The sequence below is a fragment of the Drosophila serrata genome, unplaced genomic scaffold (genome assembly GCF_035046125.1).
Source record: "Drosophila serrata isolate PLE 108 unplaced genomic scaffold, ASM3504612v1 contig_23, whole genome shotgun sequence".
NCBI classification, from domain to species: Eukaryota; Metazoa; Arthropoda; class Insecta; order Diptera; family Drosophilidae; genus Drosophila; species Drosophila serrata.
This window is the reverse complement of record NW_028256921.1, coordinates 1662571-1680928: the sequence shown is the minus strand read 5'-3', so window position 1 is coordinate 1680928 and position 18358 is coordinate 1662571. Positions and strand designations below refer to the sequence as shown.

Here is an 18358-nt window from a genome sequence, read left to right as displayed (position 1 = left end):
CCAGGCGAATAAAGTATAAATAAAGCGGAAAGCGAAAAAAGCTCAACAAAAATAAAACAACAGCCACATAGAACAGACCAGAAACGGGAAGGAAAATAGGCAACCAGCTGGAGGAACTGGACACAAAGCTATCCGGCAATAATTAAAGGTTAATGAAAATTATGCAGAGAGCTGGTTATTAACAACTTTAACTATAACTTTATACTAATTAAATTTACATTATTAAAAACGTTCGATATCTAAGTATTTAGATTGAAAAGGTGCAATAGTCAAGTTCTTTTACCATATTTCTTATAAACTATAGACTTTCTGCAGAAATTTTAATTTAGATACACTATATTAAATATAGGATTTGTAGATAGCAATATGTGACTCTTAGCAACTATACAGCATAGTCTTTCGATTTAACCTGTTCCGATTTCAATATACTACCTGTAATAGATAAAAGTCTACTTTGCAAAAGCGGGCAGACAGACAAACATGTCTAGATCGACTTGGTTGTTAATGATAAACAACAATAAATACACAATATGACTCATTCACTGTCATTAATTTCATTTACACAAGATTTCGAATGGAATAGAATTGGGGAAAAACATAATCGATTAACAAATCGTCGCTAAATTGATTACACTTGGCGGTTTCTCATCAATTCTAATATTCTGATCAAATCTGATGGACAATCTTGAGAACTATGTGACAATCCCAGTGATTATTTTGGTATTTTATCAAACATCATAGAGATATAGAGTAGAACTCACCTCCATGATCTGCTGATTGATATCCACCGCTGGATGGGGCTTAAAGTCCAATGTCAGTGTGCCTGGCGTTATGTGCAGCAATCGCTCATCGCTTCCGGCTTCTGATGGCAGATCTGCGAATTGACAATGTAAACATAAAATTGAGCGAGCGAAATTGAAACGTTTCATATTTATACAAATACATATATATAATTATATATGGAATACGGAATCAAGAGAGTAAGGGAGCCAGAGCGAGCATTGAGGAGGTGTGACACGGGCCACACACCTTCATTACCGCGCCCGCTCTCGCTCTCCGTCTCTCTCTTTCTCTCTAGCCTGATTATGTAGATAAGGCCGCGCTTATCAGACGCTTTTAAAAATAAATCTAAAACGTATTTAGTTGGAACTCAATGGTCTGTGCGTGTATGTGTACAGTGCACAGGGAAAAAATATAATGGGAAATACACGAACAACTTATAAACTGCAGCTTAGAACAAATAAAACCATTGCCTACTTTTTGGGGAGGGTAAAAACAACGTCAAAAAAAGATATAAAGATTTCGAGTTCTCAAACTTAAAAACTGTGCTTGCTACAGATAGAAATCTTATCAAAATTTAATATAAAATTTCACAATGTCAAGAATTAATCATTAATTATAAATATACAATTAGTTTCTTCAAGTGTACACTGCCTATTTTAAGTTGACTATTTTAAGTAACCTTGTACAGTACAAGTTAACAGCGTTTACAACGATTTCCTCTTGGCGTCTCCTCCTTCTTCTTCTCTTTTTGTCGCACGTGACAGCCCATCAACCTGTCTTCGTCTTCTCCTCTCCCTCGCTCACTCGCTTACTTTATCTCTCTTTGTATATTCCACTCACTCACTCGCTATCTCTGCTTCCCTTGCGCGCTCTGCATTTTAGCACCGCTCAACTAATTTGATTTGCTGCCAAAAAGGAAAATGATGGTGAAAATTCCGCCACTAATAGAGGGCTAGCTGAAAATCGGTTTGAAAAATTGTTTCATTGATAAATATTTTGTTACTCTCTCACTCTCTTTGCCTGGACTAATTGCGCGCCAATAAAAATTCAGAGCAACAACAAAAACAACACCTACAGTATGACTAACCGAAAAGTCCAATTAGTAATGATGTCTCTTGCCTCTCCACGGGCGCTCTCTCAATATTATGCCTCTCTCCCTCTCTCTCTCTCTTCGCCGCGCTGATCTAATCAGCAAAGTCGAGTTTTTGGTCTAGAATTGATTCCAATTGGAATATTGGGCTATGTGGCTATGAGGCTAAAAATAGAACAACAAAGAGCAAAGCCCAAAGCAGCAATAAAACAAAAGCACAAACGCATGTGCATAAGTTGGATATGTGTAAGTACATATTGTATGTATGAATACATAAATGTACATACAGTTAGGGTCAAAATATATGAGGTTGTTAATGTTAATTTTAATAGAATTTACTATTTAACTGTTGAAGAAATGTAAGACACATATTTTACTGGAATTATAAGTTAAAGATTTTTGCATTTAACTATTTAGAACTGGCAATACATTTTAGAATTTCTTAAAACCAATTTTTTAACTATTTACGATGTTATTGCATAGTTATTTAATCATAGAACTATTAGCACTATTCTTTTGCGCCCATCTGTGGCAGTACATGTGTGTGTGTGTGAGTGTGTTTGGCGGTGCATATCTAACTGAACAGGCCATGACCTGCTGCGCTGCTTGCTGCTTGCTGCGCTGCTTTGCCGTTCTATTTTTAAACGCATTTATAAATCGTGCATGGCTTTGGGAGTATATTTAGAAGTGGCAACACACTGCTACAAAAGCGGCAACACAGCAACACATCATCATCGCAGCGCATATTGCACAAAAGCACGGAAAACGGAAAAGCGAGTACAAACAGTGAAACAAGATAAAATATACATGGGAAAACACAAAATAAAAAAACACCCAAACACTGGCATGCAACATCATCCAACGTGTTGCGTAGTATTGTTGTGTGTGAACTTAAGATGTGAAAACCGAAATCCAAATTGAAATTTCATGCAAATGCAATAGGAAAATGTAGGGCAATGTAGAATTTTGGATACCCTATTCGAAAGCTATTCAAATCAAATGCAAAATGGAAGAAAGAAATAATTAAATAGAAAACGATTTATTGCCATTAAATTATATATTTTTAAAATATTTTCCAAAAGATAATTGAAGCTATTTTATTAACGTTTATTCACTGCATTTACAATTTCTAGGGTATTGGCAAGTTGTTGTGATCCCCGCCAAAAAGAGAGAAAACAATTTTACTCTTTGGTGCTTACTCTCTCTATCGCTCTCTTTGAGTGCACTCGAATTGCAGGTGCCAAAAAGAGATTGAAGGAGACAAAGAGAGTTGCTTGCAATCAGCTGTTTCTTTTCATATTTTTGGGCAACAAAGTTTTTAATAAAAGTAAAGGCGTAGCAACCTGCCTGCCCTGCTCTTTCCCACTCACCCCGTCGTCTCCCTTTAAACCACAGTTCCCCCACCTTCTTTCAGCTGGCTTTTTCAACTTCAAGGTCAATTTCTGTGTTGACATAGAAACCAAGCAACCAAATGGCACAACAAAAACAAAAGCACGTGTATGTGTGTGACAGTGGTGGAGGAGGAGGAAAAAAGAGAACATGAAAAGCACAAAAAACGTTATAAAATTTTATGAGAGGGGCGCTGGGTGTCATTGAAATTGAAACTGAAATTCAATTGGAAATTGATACGACAATAACAGAGAGAGAAAGAGAGACAGCGAGAGCCGAAGAACAGCTTGAAATGCACCTTATTCTCCTGTCTCCCCACCCATCACTCTCTTTCGCCGTCTCTCTTTTCTTCCTTCCTCAATAAGTTTGTTTTGAGTGATAGCAACGTTTCTGTGTATGTGTGTGTGTGTGTGCGCTGCCTGCGATTGTATGCGTATTGTGTGGGTAAATTTCCAGCGCGCGCATTCTATAAATAGAAACGACAACAGCAAAAACAAAACTTTTGGGCCAGGCCAAAAAGAAACAAAAACAAAAAAAGAGCGCGGCAAACTGATGTTTTTTTGTTGTTGGTGTTTCGAAAAAGGGGCGGTGAGGCGATATAAGGCTAAGGGCGTGGCGTTTGATGAAGTTCTAGGCTACTACACGCCTAAAAAAAAACAAAATAAAAAACTAAACTACATATTTTTTATTGTGGTTTACCCTGGAAAATTAAAAAATATATATATTAAAAAAGGGAACACAAAAACAGCTTTACAATCTAAAATGAGTTAATTTATAAGTTTGGTAATAAAACTTTTTAAATCATATTTTTGGCTGTACATTTCAATTTTCAGTATTAAAAAAATGCTACTCTAGAACCGATAAAAAATAAAATCTTATTAAAAAAAAACTCTATTGAAAGCAGAATTATAGTATAAAGGATTTCGGAGTGATCAACTCAAGAAACAAAAGTTGTATGACTTATATTTTGTATTATATATTTTATAGCCTTGCAGGGTATAATATTATTATTAAGATACTTGTAATCTTGTTAAGGACTCATTTCCGACCCTATAAATTATATATATTCTTGATCAGCAATCTTTCTAGCGATCTCCGGCAGAAAAAAAGAAATTTTTAAAAATTTTCAATTTTTTTTTTTAAAAAAAGGAAAGGGGTTACATCGTTAAAATTTGTAAAAATTAGCAAACAATTTAAAATTTTCAAAATTTTAAATTGAGTATGCAGATTTATTATCCTGATAAAAACTAGCTTAAAACTGCTTTCCGAATCGAAAGTAATGTCTTTTTGGCTAAGTTATGAACATTTTTAAACATTAATTTGTCGAAAAATTGTCATAAAAAAATATCGATAAAATACGATTCAAGTTAAGATTGATTTCAGATTCGAATCTATAATTCAATTGCAAACTGCAATACTATCTAAATTTCGACTTCCTGAAGTAATTTCATTTCTTGTTTAATACACATTCCCAGTAAAAAAAAATTTTTAATGATAAAACTGAGAAGCCTGACTGAAATAACAGCTTTTCCAAATATTTTTGTTACCACTCATTTGTTTCAAACACCAAGGGTCTGCACATTTTAGAAATTAAGCCATTATGCTGACTAAATTAAACATTTCCTGAATAATTTGAATAGGTTAATTGACTAAAATCGCATTGAAACCAACTTGGTTATATATATTTCAATTGTTTGCAATGGTGATTCTATATATTCAATGTTAAATACTCAAGGTGGCTTAATTTAGGAAATGATTCATCTAATTTCTGGTAATTTGCAAATACCTAAAAAGTCGAATTTTTCGTTTTGAGCTTGGCACTGTAAGTAAATGAAATGAATAAATAAACGCAACGTCGACGACGAGGCTCTCGATATGATTACCCCCACGAAGACAGTGGCGTGGTGTGGGGTTTTTGGGTGGGTTTTTTGGGGGGCTCCTACACGGGTGAAATTCATACATATGTGCATAAAGCCCTAACGATTTTATATAACAGCTCAAACGAAACAAGAACACACAAACCAAGCCAAACCGAAGTGAACCAACCAACACCGAGCCCAGTTTTATTCTTGGAATGCCATTACAATAAATGCTCCAACTGCCAAGCACTGGAGAAATCGCAGGGGCGGCGGCTACAGAGGGGGGACATAATGGCTAAGGGGAGTCCAGTCAGTCGACCTTCTTCTTGCAGGTGCTGCGTGTTTCACAATGGAAACACACACAAAAAAAGTAGCAACAAACCAGGGAAAAACTTTTCACTTATTGCGTCTTAGACAATCAATTCCAACCCACATTGAATGAAGAGGGGGCGTGTGGGGTAATTAATTTCTATATATAATGTGCATCAAGTTAGCAGGGCAACTTTGGAAAATCAAATTTTTGACTATACCATAATTTGCCGTTAATTATTCGTTAATTATTCGTGAAAGACAAAAATTTGCCGTTCAATTTTTTAACTTAATTTTTTAATGTCCTGCTAAGTTGATATCAACTTAGCAGGGCAACTTTGAGTTTTTAAAAAATAAAAAAAAAATATAAAAAATTGAGCGACAAATTTGATTCTTTCACGAATAATTAACGAATAATGAACGGCAAATTCTGGCGTAAAAAGTTTTTGGAAATGTGAAGGATTTCAGGAGTTGTCCTGCTAACTTGATATCAACTTAGCAGGGCAACTTTGAGTTTTTAAAAAATAAAAAAAAAATATAAAAAATTGAGCGACAAATTTGATTCTTTCACGAATAATTAACGAATAATGAACGGCAAATTCTGGCGTAAAAAGTTTTTGGAAATGTGAAGGATTTCAGGAGTTGTCCTGCTAACTTGATATCAACTTAGCAGGGCAACTTTGAGTTTTTAAAAAATAAAAAAAAAATATAAAAAATTGAGCGACAAATTTGATTCTTTCACGAATAATTAACGAATAATGAACGGCAAATTCTGGCGTAAAAAGTTTTTGGAAATGTGAAGGATTTCAGAAGTTGTCCTGCTAACTTGATATCAACTTAGCAGGGCAACTTTGAGTTTTTAAAAAATAAAAAAAAAATATAAAAAATTGAGCGACAAATTTGATTCTTTCACGAATAATTAACGAATAATGAACGGCAAATTCTGGCGTAAAAAGTTTTTGGAAATGTGAAGGATTTCAGGAGTTGTCCTGCTAACTTGATATCAACTTAGCAGGGCAACTTTGAGTTTTTAAAAAATAAAAAAAAAATATAAAAAATTGAGCGACAAATTTGATTCTTTCACGAATAATTAACGAATAATGAACGGCAAATTCTGGCGTAAAAAGTTTTTGGAAATGTGAAGGATTTCAGGAGTTGTCCTGCTAACTTGATATCAACTTAGCAGGGCAACTTTGAGTTTTTAAAAAATTAAAAAAAAAATGTATAAAAAATTGAGCGACAAATTTGATTCTTTCACGAATAATTAACGAATAATTAACGGCAAATTCTGAGTAAAAAAGTTTTTGGAAATATTAAAGTTTTCAGAAGTTGCCCTGCTAACTTGATATCAACTTAGCAGGACATTAAAAAATTAAGTTAAAAAATTGAACGGCAAATTTTTTTCTTTCACGAATAATTAACGAATAATTAACGGCAAATTATGGTATAGTCAAAAATTTGATTTTCCAAAGTTGCCCTGCTAACTTGATGCACATCTATATATAAATATTCCTACCCAAAAAGAAAAGGTATAATATTAACTTTAACATTTAATGGCAACTTTATTGCGAAATTGTACTCCAAAATATCTAAGAAAATCCATAAAAATTTTAATTACAAGTTCGAGTAAGTGTTTTCAGGGTGAAGAGTAAACTTTAGCAAATTGTTCAGCAATGCAAACAATTTAACAATTGAAAGTTGTTAAGGAGAACTCTTGCAAAGTTTGTAAATAGTTTTCATTAGCAAATCGTTGCTGCAAACAAACTTTACACTTAGTTTTTTAATGAGTTCTGCTGTTGTCAGTCACTTAAATTGGCCGTTTAAAATTTGCAAGCAAAGTTTTAATTACAGCTTAAGTTCAACGAAAATTTAGTCATTGAAAATTTGTTAATAATAATGGAAAAGTATGCAACAATTTCTACCTGAATATCTTTTAGCAATAAATTGGTTTGCTACGATTTCTAATTAAATATTTTTGATTTCGTAATTTTCCTTACTTTAAAAATTGGTTTTCATTAAAATTTGTATACAAAAATTACTCTTCTTTATAAATAGAGTACAATCTTTATTCAGAAATAATATGTTTTTGCACGATATATTGATTAAAAAGAATTATAGAACAAGTCAGGCTTTAGTTTGATAATTTTGTATGAACAAGTTAAGAGTTTTAAGTTTTTTGATGTCTTAGATATGTGAAAAAAAACCTTAGAAAACTGGTAAATGATAAATTAGGATATTGATGGGGTAAAGTATTATCATGACTTCCAACTTGTCCTTTTGAGGCTCCAAAAGCTCAAGCAATTAGATTCGGCCATTGTCCCTGGTACGATTGGAGGGGAATGCCTCGGTTTTCCCGGGACCTCTGGACGCGTCTGCGGATTGCACGTGGCCAAAAGCCAAGGAGCTGTGGCCCGGGTCTCCGGGTCCGGCCGTCAGTCAACATTGCCGTTACATTTACACACACCCAGCACACCCAGTACACACACACACACACATACACATTTACACCACTCATTTGAAAGGCAAGTAAATTTTGTTGCTGTTGCTTTTGTGTCTAAAAATAGACGAAAATCGATAAACGAATGTTTTTCTTTTTGGCTGCAAACAAACAGACACAGAGAGAGAGAGACAGAGAGTGAGAGCGAAAGCGAGCGCAGAGGGAAAGGGAAGAGCGCTGCTCACGAAGCGAAGATTACGGGGCTCCAAACCATCTCCCGCCCTCCAAAATCCCACCCCATTTTCCCGCCCCATCCACGTGCTTGGCATTGGCAGTGGTTTCAATGGATGGCCAAAAGGAAAAGCGTCCAGGAGCAGTGCTGTCAGCTTAGCTAGTTGTGGGGAAAACTGTTTTTTATGCGGAAATTTACAAAGCGCCAAGGTTTGATATGGAAAATTTAAGGTTTTACCACAAATTTATTTAGTTTTTACCTTTAGAAAAAGCCTTTTAAATATCTAAACCTAAACCTATGGTCAGTCATGTTAAAACATAAATTACATTCGGTTATTATAACGTTTCTTGAAGAGTATTTTTGAAAACGTTTAACAAAAATGGATTTACTTTTCTCTTTTCTCAAAATATAACTTTTCTGAAAAGAAAATATATAGAACCCTCAAAGAATTACTAAAATAATATATATCTTATAGATATATATCATTCTTTAGTAACCTATCTTATAACAAAAATTTTTCCCACTTAATGTTTATCATAACCTATTTTAATTGGTCTAAAATTCCATAGAGTTACCCATCGAAAATTGGTTTAGTTTTTTTGGTGGAGAGGAAAACCCGTGCAGCACTGGCCAAGACGAAGACGAAGACGTCCAACCCACCTCAGCTAAGAAGCCTCCCACCTTTCTTTCCCCTACTCCCCGCCCATCTGCATATATCTATATCTATCTGTGTGCCATGGAAAGGAGACGAAAGCGACGTTGACGACCCGACCATGGACAATGTTCTTGTTGTTGTTCTCGGCCTGCCCGGGACAAAAAGTTAGTAGGCAGCACTCCCCACTTCCCACTCCCAAAATGTCCCAGTGTACTGCCACCAAAAACAGGAGCAACAAACGCACAGTGGTTCCAAGCTGTGCAAATATTTAACTGATTTGATTAAGAACAGCAACAAACACAAAAAAAAAAACGTTGCGGGAGAGAAACGATAATGTACATAGGGTTCTTAATCACTAAGGAACACCATCTGTCACATAAAACAATCGCAACTGGAGTTAGTTACTTAGGGAATAGTTTTAACCATTGTGTTTTAAGCCATTCTGTCAATTTGACATCGACTTCGGCCTATATAGGGGTTTAAACATTTACTTAAAATGCCAGAGACTCAATGGAGTAAATCAACAAAATCGTAAGGCATTAAGACAATAAGAACTATACTCTTTGTTCTAACAGCTTTTGACTAAAGCAGATAAATGGGCCATAAGGAAGCTATTTAATAAAAGTTTTGTTCAATTTATAATTAGCTGTTCGTAAATTAAATTTATAAATATAAATTTATAATATATTAATTCCCATTTTGGGGAGATTTCAAAAGGTTTGCTTATTCTTTCCATCATAATTTCCATATTCTAATGAATTCTTTGCGTTAAAATTCCCAACTAGTTCTTTGACAACTGTAGAGCAGATTAATTATGAATTATTTCCGTTATAATTCCCAATTTGTTTTTATTACCAACTTTGGACCAGTGTGCATCCATCATTGACAGCGCAGTTCTGGCCCGCTTTTGTGTATGTGCTTATTACAGTTATTTTTGGAAGCCAACAAACACACACACACTGGCACACGTGCCGTGTAAGCTTTTGTTTGAGCATGTGTGTGTGTGTGTGTGTGTGTGGTGTATGCACGGTCTGTGTACATTTTGAGTTATGTATTCCGAATGTTTTTAATGCTATACATATGCAGGTTACATACGAACATCTAACACAGGAGGTGGAGGAGGAGGAGGAGAAGGATATATAATATAATAAACCGCCCAATACTGCCCCCGCCCTGAACTAAAGCCCAGTTTAACTAAGGGTTGGGATTGCAAGGGACCTTCGTTCCCACTTACCGTGTATTGGTATTCTATCGTCGGGACTAGACATTTTGCATATGGAATTGGGGGAGGGCGGAACCTGCAACAAATCAGAAAATCAAATTAAACAATATTCCACAAAAAAATCAAGTTAAAATTTGAATTTTTAAAAGGATATTTTCATGATTTATGGTTCGAATAAAGGTTAAGCTAATCCACAATTGACAACTGGAGTTTCCTAAACCACAAACATATACCACCAAATATTGTAATAGCATTAGATTTAGGCTAAGAAAGGGACTTTTTTTTTAAGAACAATTAAGTCTTTTCAATTATTGTGATATTATCTGGCTTGCCTTTTTTATACCCTTTTCAGGGTATTATAATTGTAGTCAGAAACTTGCCACACGTTGAATGAGTCATTTCCGACCCTATAAATCATATATATTCTTGATCAGCATCAACAGGGGAATCTTTCTAGCCATCTCCAGCAGAAAAGAACATTTTTCAAAAATTTTTGATTTTTTGAAAAAAATTAAGGGGGTTAAAATTGGCTCAAATTTGAATTTTTGTAACATTTTAAATAGAGTATGCAAATTTGTTAACCTTATCAAAACTAGAAAAAAAACTGCTTTCCGAATTGAAATTAGTGCTTTTTTGGCCAAGTTATGCGATTTATAGACTATGATTTGTCGAAAAAATTGCAATTAAAAATATAGATAAATATCAGTTACAAAATGGTAATATAATTTTAGTCAGAAGCTTTCAACGGAAATTTTAAATTAGAAATTAAGTATGCATATGTAATTTTACATTTAAATATAAGTTCTTTCCATAAAAATAATAATTAGATATATCAGAATTGACAAACATTCTTTCTTAAACTTGTTGCATATATTACTACCGAGTAGCCTCTGGTTAACTAAAAGATTAACACTATCTGGACCCTGGGTCTCTTCTGACTCATTCCAAAAAGAATCACAAGTCATAGGAAATACCCAACTTCCATCAACAAAACAAAAAACATACATTATATGCATATTTCTTAATATATTCTTAATAAAGCGAAATGTAAAAAATAAATTCACAAAGACAGATTAACGACATACAAAACAAACCCCAAAAAAACAAGTGAATTTTACTTGCTTCTGATAAGAGAAGAATATTTGGAAAATTTTCGTTGTCATTTTTGGAATTCCGATAATGATATATGCAGCCCAAACTCTTGTTTGTTTCTCTTTCGATTTGTTTACAGTCGGGAGAATATGATGATACGAGGGGACTTTACTCGGATCGGAAATTATTTAAATATTTTTTGTATAATTTATTTCTGCTGTTTTTGTTTTGGGTTGTTGGTCTGACTCAGGTGCGCCTTTGCGGAGGAGTGGCCATAAAACGATAACGAGTTGCCCCATTGACCTTCACACACACCACACACACACACACATATGACGCACAAAACAATTTCCGTTCACTAATTACACGAGCAAATAGAATAAAAGCAGCCGAAACCCGAATCAAACAAAATCAGGACAGAGGGGGTACAGAACAGGGGATGGCTGGAATTGCATTGTAAATAAATTACCGTTAAATCGTTACCAATTAAGGCCAAAACCGATCGGCCATGTTCATAAATAATTCAAGCAATTAATTCCATACGGACCTTTTGCAATAGGTGAATGATTGCAAGGAAGGAAGCAAAGGAAGAAGCCTTCAAAGGACATTCGTACAAGCAAGTACATGAGAAATTAAAATTGCATGTTTACACTGGCCTCTTTGTAAATATCAATATTAAATAAAATAATACTCTTAAATATTCATATACTATAAAAAATCATAAAAATACAAAGTAATCTAGGCTCCCAAAAAGAAAAAGAAAATTAAATTTAGTCAAGTATTATATACTAATTAAATACAATATTTATTGTATATATTAGAAGCAATGCTACGATTTAGAAAACCCCCAGACCTTTTTAACAGACTACAATTTTACCTTTTCTAAATACTCTTTAACTTTAACTATATGACATTATCAAAAAATATAAACAAAATAATTGTCATTGTCTAAAATTTTGTCCAATTTTAAGTAATAGATATCGTTCTATTGGTTCAATAACTAAACACTCTTTACAAATACAAAATAAAAATGTAGTTTGCTCTCAATTTGTTGAGGCAAAATTGGGAAAATTAAGTCTGGCAGATGAAGAATGAGTCGGCTGCTCATTCATATGTACATATATATATACATATGTCTACATATGTCGTGGCAAGTCGGATTAATTATAGTCATCAGTGGGCTGCATTGTGAGCTGTAATGCGAGTTTTCCACTGAGACGACAAACGGCTAACTTCGCTGGTAAATAGTTTTAAAAACGAAAACAAAGTAAACGAAACGGGAGCAGGCAATAAATAAACAGTAAAGTTATTGCTTTGTAGAATAAACCACGATCCTTGTTGTGTTTATAATTTCCTTTTTCATGGTTTTTGCTATTCCCAAAAGGTTCTTTCTTATCTGACCCATTTTCAATGTAATTAGCCGAAATGTGGAACATCTAAATGTGAAATTTCCATTGGCTATTAAAAAAATTGATGTTGACGATAATTGCAATTACAAAATCGAATGACTTTAATTTTTTTTAGATAAAATTCTTTAATAAAATCAAATAAAAAATTACATTTTATATGAAAGCAATAAGTAAGTCGTATTGCTTTCCACCAAGTCAGTGTAAAAAATCCGTAAGATAATAAGAAGAAAAATTAATTTAAGTTTATATTTACAGACTGACAAGCGTAGATCATTCGCAGTAACTACTGTGGCTGAATGGATGGAGAACAGTGATAAAAAAAACGGGGGGGCGGAGAGTGTGGAGTTCAGAAGAGAAATCCCAAAGAAGAATGAGAAGTTGGGCTCAAAAGATCCGCAAATTTCGCTCTGCCGCTGCGCTGCCACGCCGCTGTTTGCCTCTGCTGGCATCATTGTCAATGTTGATAACCAAGAGTGGGAGCGAGGCAGGGGACAGGGACAGAATGAGCCAAAAGAGGAGAGAAGAGAAAGAGTGGAGCACAGAAGAAGCGAGCACAACATAAACCAGTTCAATGCGCTTTGCGGTGGAGCTTTTATTATTTTTATTTCTTTTTTTTTTTGGGTGGCAGCCACATTTACAGCGGACAACAATAAAAAATAAAAAGCAACTTTACTAAGTGAACAAAATCAAATCATCAAATATAAAGAGCGAATGAGAGAAGAGGAGGAGGGGCGGTGGAAAGAGAGCAAGCAAAGCGAGCGAGAGCACTTCATTTAGCACGCACACACTTGTTACATAAATAACGGCGAATTGAGTGAGAAGCAACAGAAGTAGCAAAACAGACGAAAAAGAAGTCGCTGCTGCGGGCTGATCTAATAAGAATATTCCTTCTCCTAGTGGACAAAATGGTGGGGGAATTTTAATGGATTGGAAGCAAACGGGAAACAAACAAAATACAAGCATAAATACCTCTTTCAAGTGGTGCAAACTGCTGCTGCGGCGCTGCTCACTCTGCTCTGCTTGTCCGTTGTATTATATTGTTGTTTTATTGTCGCTTTTCCAACTTATTCGCCAAATGCGAAAAATGATTAACGAAAAATAAAATAAATAACGCACAGCAGCAAACACAGAGCGCTCTCGCTCACACCACTAGACGAGCTCACACATGTGCAGCGTTCATGTATTTGTGCCCGTGTGTATGTGTGTATGTACTATACGACGAATTCACGACTTTTTAAGTTAATTTTTGTGTTATTGTTGTTATAGCTACTTTTGTGGACATGTATTTTTGCGCTCGTTTTTTACTTTTTCTACCTTCTTCTTTTGGTTGCTTTCTGTTTTCTTATTATTTATTTGCGTTTCTTTTTTGGTTGGTTGGTACGGATTGTTGTTGTTATTATTATTATTTAATTGTTGTTGTCACTTCACAAGCAGTTTTCGCAGTTTCTTTTTTGTACTAGCACTACGACAACTGCCTCTGCTCTTGCCTCTTCTCCTCATCATCGCTCATTCTCTTTTGCTTGTTGATTCGCCCACAATTTTTCTTTTTCTGCACGCGCACGCACTTTTTGTTGTTGTTTTTGTGGCTGTCGTTTCTGTTGCTGTGTGTTAACTATATTTCATCGCAATATCAAGTACCGCAGTGTGGGAACAGAAAAAAAACAAGAAAAAACGCCGTTTTATTTTTCGGTTTATTTTACGAAAATTCGACAGCACACACGCGATTACCCGAGCGACGCAAAAAAAAAAATATTCGACTTGGAAATATTTGATATCGTTATATTTCGATATATCGATGTTGCGATATTATTTATATGCTGTTATTTAACATTTTACATCTACCACGTCTACAGAACCGTTTTACACGTTTACATATACATGGATTCCAGATTACAATTAGATATATATTATTTAAAACAATATAATTAATATATAATTGTGTTAAAAAACTAATAAATAATTCCTACTTTCATTATAGTCAATTTTGCGTATTACATTTACGGTTTTGCAGTTGCGGTTTTACATTCGCATTTTCTTCTACTTTTCACGATAGTTTCTGTGGAAGTCCTCTGATTGTCATATTATTTCAATTGATATTCTTGAATAACACTAAATAGCTATAACTCAAAATTAATGAAAATGTTTTGAAAAGTGTTTAAAATTACAAAACCCTGCAAGGCTATAATAACAAAATATGATTTTGTACGTTTGAATTAATTTTTGTATATTTTTTTTTAAAGATGATTAATAAAAAACTAATGGATTGGTATTTATTGTCAATACAAATAGAAATGAATATAGAAATACCTGATTTGTAACGTTTTAATTCATATATATTATTATATTTAATTTTAATGATATATAATAAGTTGAAAATCAATTGACTTGAAATATTGATTAAACACAATAATAATAATAATAATTTTTCTAGAAGAATAGAACTGGAAGCAGTTAGTAAACTATTGTTAAAGTATTAAACTATTTAAAGCTTTGCAGTTGCAGTTTAACATTTGCATTTTCTTTTACTTTTCACGATAGTTTCTGTGGAAGTCCTGTGATTATCATATAACTTAAACTGATATTCTTGAATAATACAATAACTCAAAATTAATGAAAATGTGTTGAAACCTGATATGTATTTTAAAACCCTTTTGCAGTTGCAGTTTTACAGTCGCATTTTCTTCTACTTTCCAACTTTTACAGATACAAGTATAAATTTTATGTAGAAAGAAAATGTCGGTCGTTGATATATCGATATTTTGTTGTCTCATCGACGTTGCGATACATTTTTGGTCACTTTAAATTCCGAAGCTGTTATTTAACATTTTACGTCTTACACGTCTTTAAATCAATTTTACACGTCTACAGATTGTAGATTACAATTCGAAAAACAATAATAAAAACAATATAAATAATATATAATTGCGTTAAAATCTTGCTAACTAATTCCTACTTTAATTACAGTCCCTTTTACGTATTAAATTTACAGTTTTGCAGTTGCAGTTTTACATTCGCATTTTCTTCTACTTTTTACGATAGTTTCTGTGGAAGTCCTGTGATTGTCATATTATTTCAACTGATATTCTTGAATAACACAAAAGGCTTAAACTCAAAATTAATGAAAATGTGTTGAAAACTGACTAAAATGATAAATTCCTGCAAGGCTATAATAATAATATATGATTTTGTACATTTCAATTAATTGTTGTATATATTTTTATAAAAATAATTAATAAAAAACAAGTGAAATGTTATTTATTGTCAATACAAATATTAATAAATATGATAAAAACTGATTTGTTACGTTTCAATTCATTTTTATACTCTTTAATTTTAATAAATTATAAATTGAATTAAATTCAAATATTGATTAGGCATTGATCATAATTATAATAGTAATTTTTTTGAATAGAACAAGGTCAGGCAGTTCGTAAACTGTTATTAACTGATTTTTATGATTAATAGAAAACAAAGATATAATTTTCGTAAAAAGCATAATTAGGCTCTAAAAGCAAGGTTGTGACTTCAGTGTGACCCCAAGAGGGGTGTTAAACCTGGCTAGAAGATACCGATGGTCGGGTGGGGTTATACTGGCAATTTTAGCGCAACCCCCAACCGTTTGTTATTGTTTACCGTCTCGAAAACTCTGGCAGCGCTGGGGGCTCAAGACCAAATCTTCTGGCAAGGCTGCTCCTATTCTTTGTTTACCTTATTTTTTTGTTGGGGCCAAAAAAACGCGCGACGTGGACGTGACGGAGGGGGAGAACAGAACAGATCAAAAGAGAACGAAGCTCGAGCGCCACTCACCGCTCACCTGCCCCCCCGTCTGCTCAGCACTGCCAGTTGGGCTTCAGGTGTTTTCACAACGTGCCTGCCTCTACACTGCTCTGGCTCTTCTGTTCGCCGCGCTCCCGCTGTTTACACAGCATCTGGATCTGGATCTCTCGGTCTGCGATCAGAATCCGATCCGATCTTATCTGGTGACCTGGCATTACTGACAACGAGGCGCTCTGTCCCTGTCCGAAGCCCATGAGCCCATGAGCGCGGACAAGATGAACGGACGCTCCATACGCATCAACCGGCTGCCGGCCACCATTGTGGCCATTCTCCTGACCATTGTGCTGGTCTACTTCCTCAATTTCCATCAGGAGGAGAGGCCAGCCATCTATGGCATGCTGCGCAGCGACAATCCCAATCGCGTCAATCTCCGCAAGATGTTGATTGCTGCCATTCAGGCGGCACAGCGCGGCGGTCTGGAGGTGCTGGACGTGGCGCGGTCCCGACAACTCAAGGAGCGTAGCAAGGGCAAGACGGACGAAGGCGTCAACGATCCATTCACCGATGCCGATGGCCGTTCGCACTGTGTCATGAAGCTGGGACTGCAGCGCATCTTTCCGCGGGTTCTCATTTTCTCCGAGGAGGATAAGGAGCACTGCCGGCAGGCGCATGGCTATGACCTGGATCCCACGGTGCTGCACGAAACCGCTCAAGTGCCGGATGTGAGCGTCAATGCCCAGGATGTAACCGTCTGGGTGGATCCACTGGATGCCACAAAGGAGTTTACAGGTGAGGAGAAACCGTGAGAGATTTTAAATGTTTACCTTCTTTAAATATTGTATTATTTCCAACTCACAGAGGAACTGTACGAGTACGTGACCACAATGGTCTGCGTTGCGGTGGCCGGAAGACCCATCATCGGTGTAATCCATAGTCCTTTCAATGGACAAACTGCCTGGGCCTGGGTGGGCAACTCCATGTCCGAGTACCTGGCCAACCTGCATCCGCAGCATGCTTCGGACAGTCAGGCGCCCATCATCACCGTTTCACGTTCCCATACCGCCGGGGCCAAAGATCTGGCGCGGGGCATTTTCGGCGAGGATGTTAACCTGCTAACGGCGGCGGGTGCCGGCTACAAGGTGCTCCAGGTGGTGGCCAACAATGCCACCGCGTACCTGCATACATCCAAAATCAAAAAGTGGGATATTTGCGCCGGTGATGCCATTCTGCATGCGCTGGGCGGCACCATGACCACGCTGACTGACCAATTGATTAACTACGGGCCGGAGGAGTCGCCGGTGAACACGGAGGGACTGCTGGCAACGCTGGAGCGGCATGATGACTACATGGAGAAGCTGTCCAAGTACCGGGCGGCGCACAATGGCAAGCTGGCGTAGGGGTTGGCTGACCTCCAACTTCCCGGTTACCGGTTCCTCACCCTTCCTCCGCCCCCACGAGGAAAGCCCTTCTCACTGATCGTTTAGGCAGCATTCAAAAATAGCTCTAAGTTCTAAAGATGCAAACCTGTTTTTAGCAATCTCAATCTTTGTTAGTGTGCTTCTCTTTATATTTTTTTGTGTATGTTTATTTGCATAATTACGTTGGTTGTGCGGCGGCGGCGATCGATGGGGTCATGAACCCCGAGCGAAAAGCCGCCCAGTTGGCTCAAAAATAAATCTATATTAAATTGTATGCATTCATTTGGGTATTTTCTTATTTTAAATTGATGCTTTTATACAAAAACATTGAAAACTTAACATCTTTTTTCAATTCCAGTGTTCCCATCTAATATAGATGTGGAATCGAAGCTTTGTTTCTTCTTGGATCCCATCTGTTAAACAGCTGGAAAACCATTTTAAGCGATTTAAATCTATTTTTGAATAAACATACAATTCTACCGTCCAATTTGTTTAATAGTTATATAAAATATATAGTTATATACAAAAATAAAATAGTTATATTTGTATTTGACAAAGCAACATATGTTTTTAGAAAAAACCGGTGTTTGACATCCAAATTTTGATTTAAAAAATCAGAAAATATTGAAAAAATATAATAATAATAATAATAATAACATCGTGAATGCCTGGGGATAGTAATCCAT

General features: G+C 35.5%; 2 protein-coding genes across 9 annotated transcripts in view; one reads left to right on the top strand and one right to left on the bottom strand.

Moving 5' to 3' along the window:
* Window positions 1-14262, bottom strand: part of HDAC4 (histone deacetylase 4) — a 30320-nt gene extending 16058 nt beyond the window's left edge. For 2 of the 8 annotated variants that reach the window (XM_020950573.2, XM_086830592.1), the window contains exons 1-3: window positions 13447-14262; window positions 9989-10052; window positions 762-874 (exon numbers count right to left, since the gene is read on the bottom strand). In XM_020950573.2, coding sequence (XP_020806232.2) covers window positions 762-874; window positions 9989-10022 — 147 coding nt within the window. In that variant the 5' untranslated portion in view covers window positions 10023-10052; window positions 13447-14262. The remainder of the gene's footprint in view (window positions 1-761; window positions 875-9988; window positions 10053-13446) is intronic. The other 6 variants (XM_086830573.1, XM_086830575.1, XM_086830581.1 and 3 more) reach the window with 4 other exon arrangements.
* Window positions 14263-15785: 1523 nt separating this feature from the next.
* LOC110182535 (putative inositol monophosphatase 3) lies at window positions 15786-17946 on the top strand. The gene is made up of 2 exons (XM_020950583.2): window positions 15786-17043; window positions 17113-17946. The coding sequence occupies exons 1-2, from the start codon at window positions 16515-16517 to the stop codon at window positions 17649-17651; spliced, it is 1068 nt and encodes a 355-aa protein (XP_020806242.1). The 5' UTR covers window positions 15786-16514; the 3' UTR covers window positions 17652-17946.
* Window positions 17947-18358: the final 412 nt, after the last annotated feature.

Coding starts and splice junctions, on each gene's coding strand:
- LOC110182535 (XM_020950583.2), top strand. CDS start 16,515: ATGAGCGCGGACAAGATGAACGGACGCTCCATACGCATCAACCGGCTG. Junction 17,044..17,112: donor TGCCACAAAGGAGTTTACAG/GTGAGGAGAAAC, acceptor TCCAACTCACAG/AGGAACTGTACGAGTACGTG.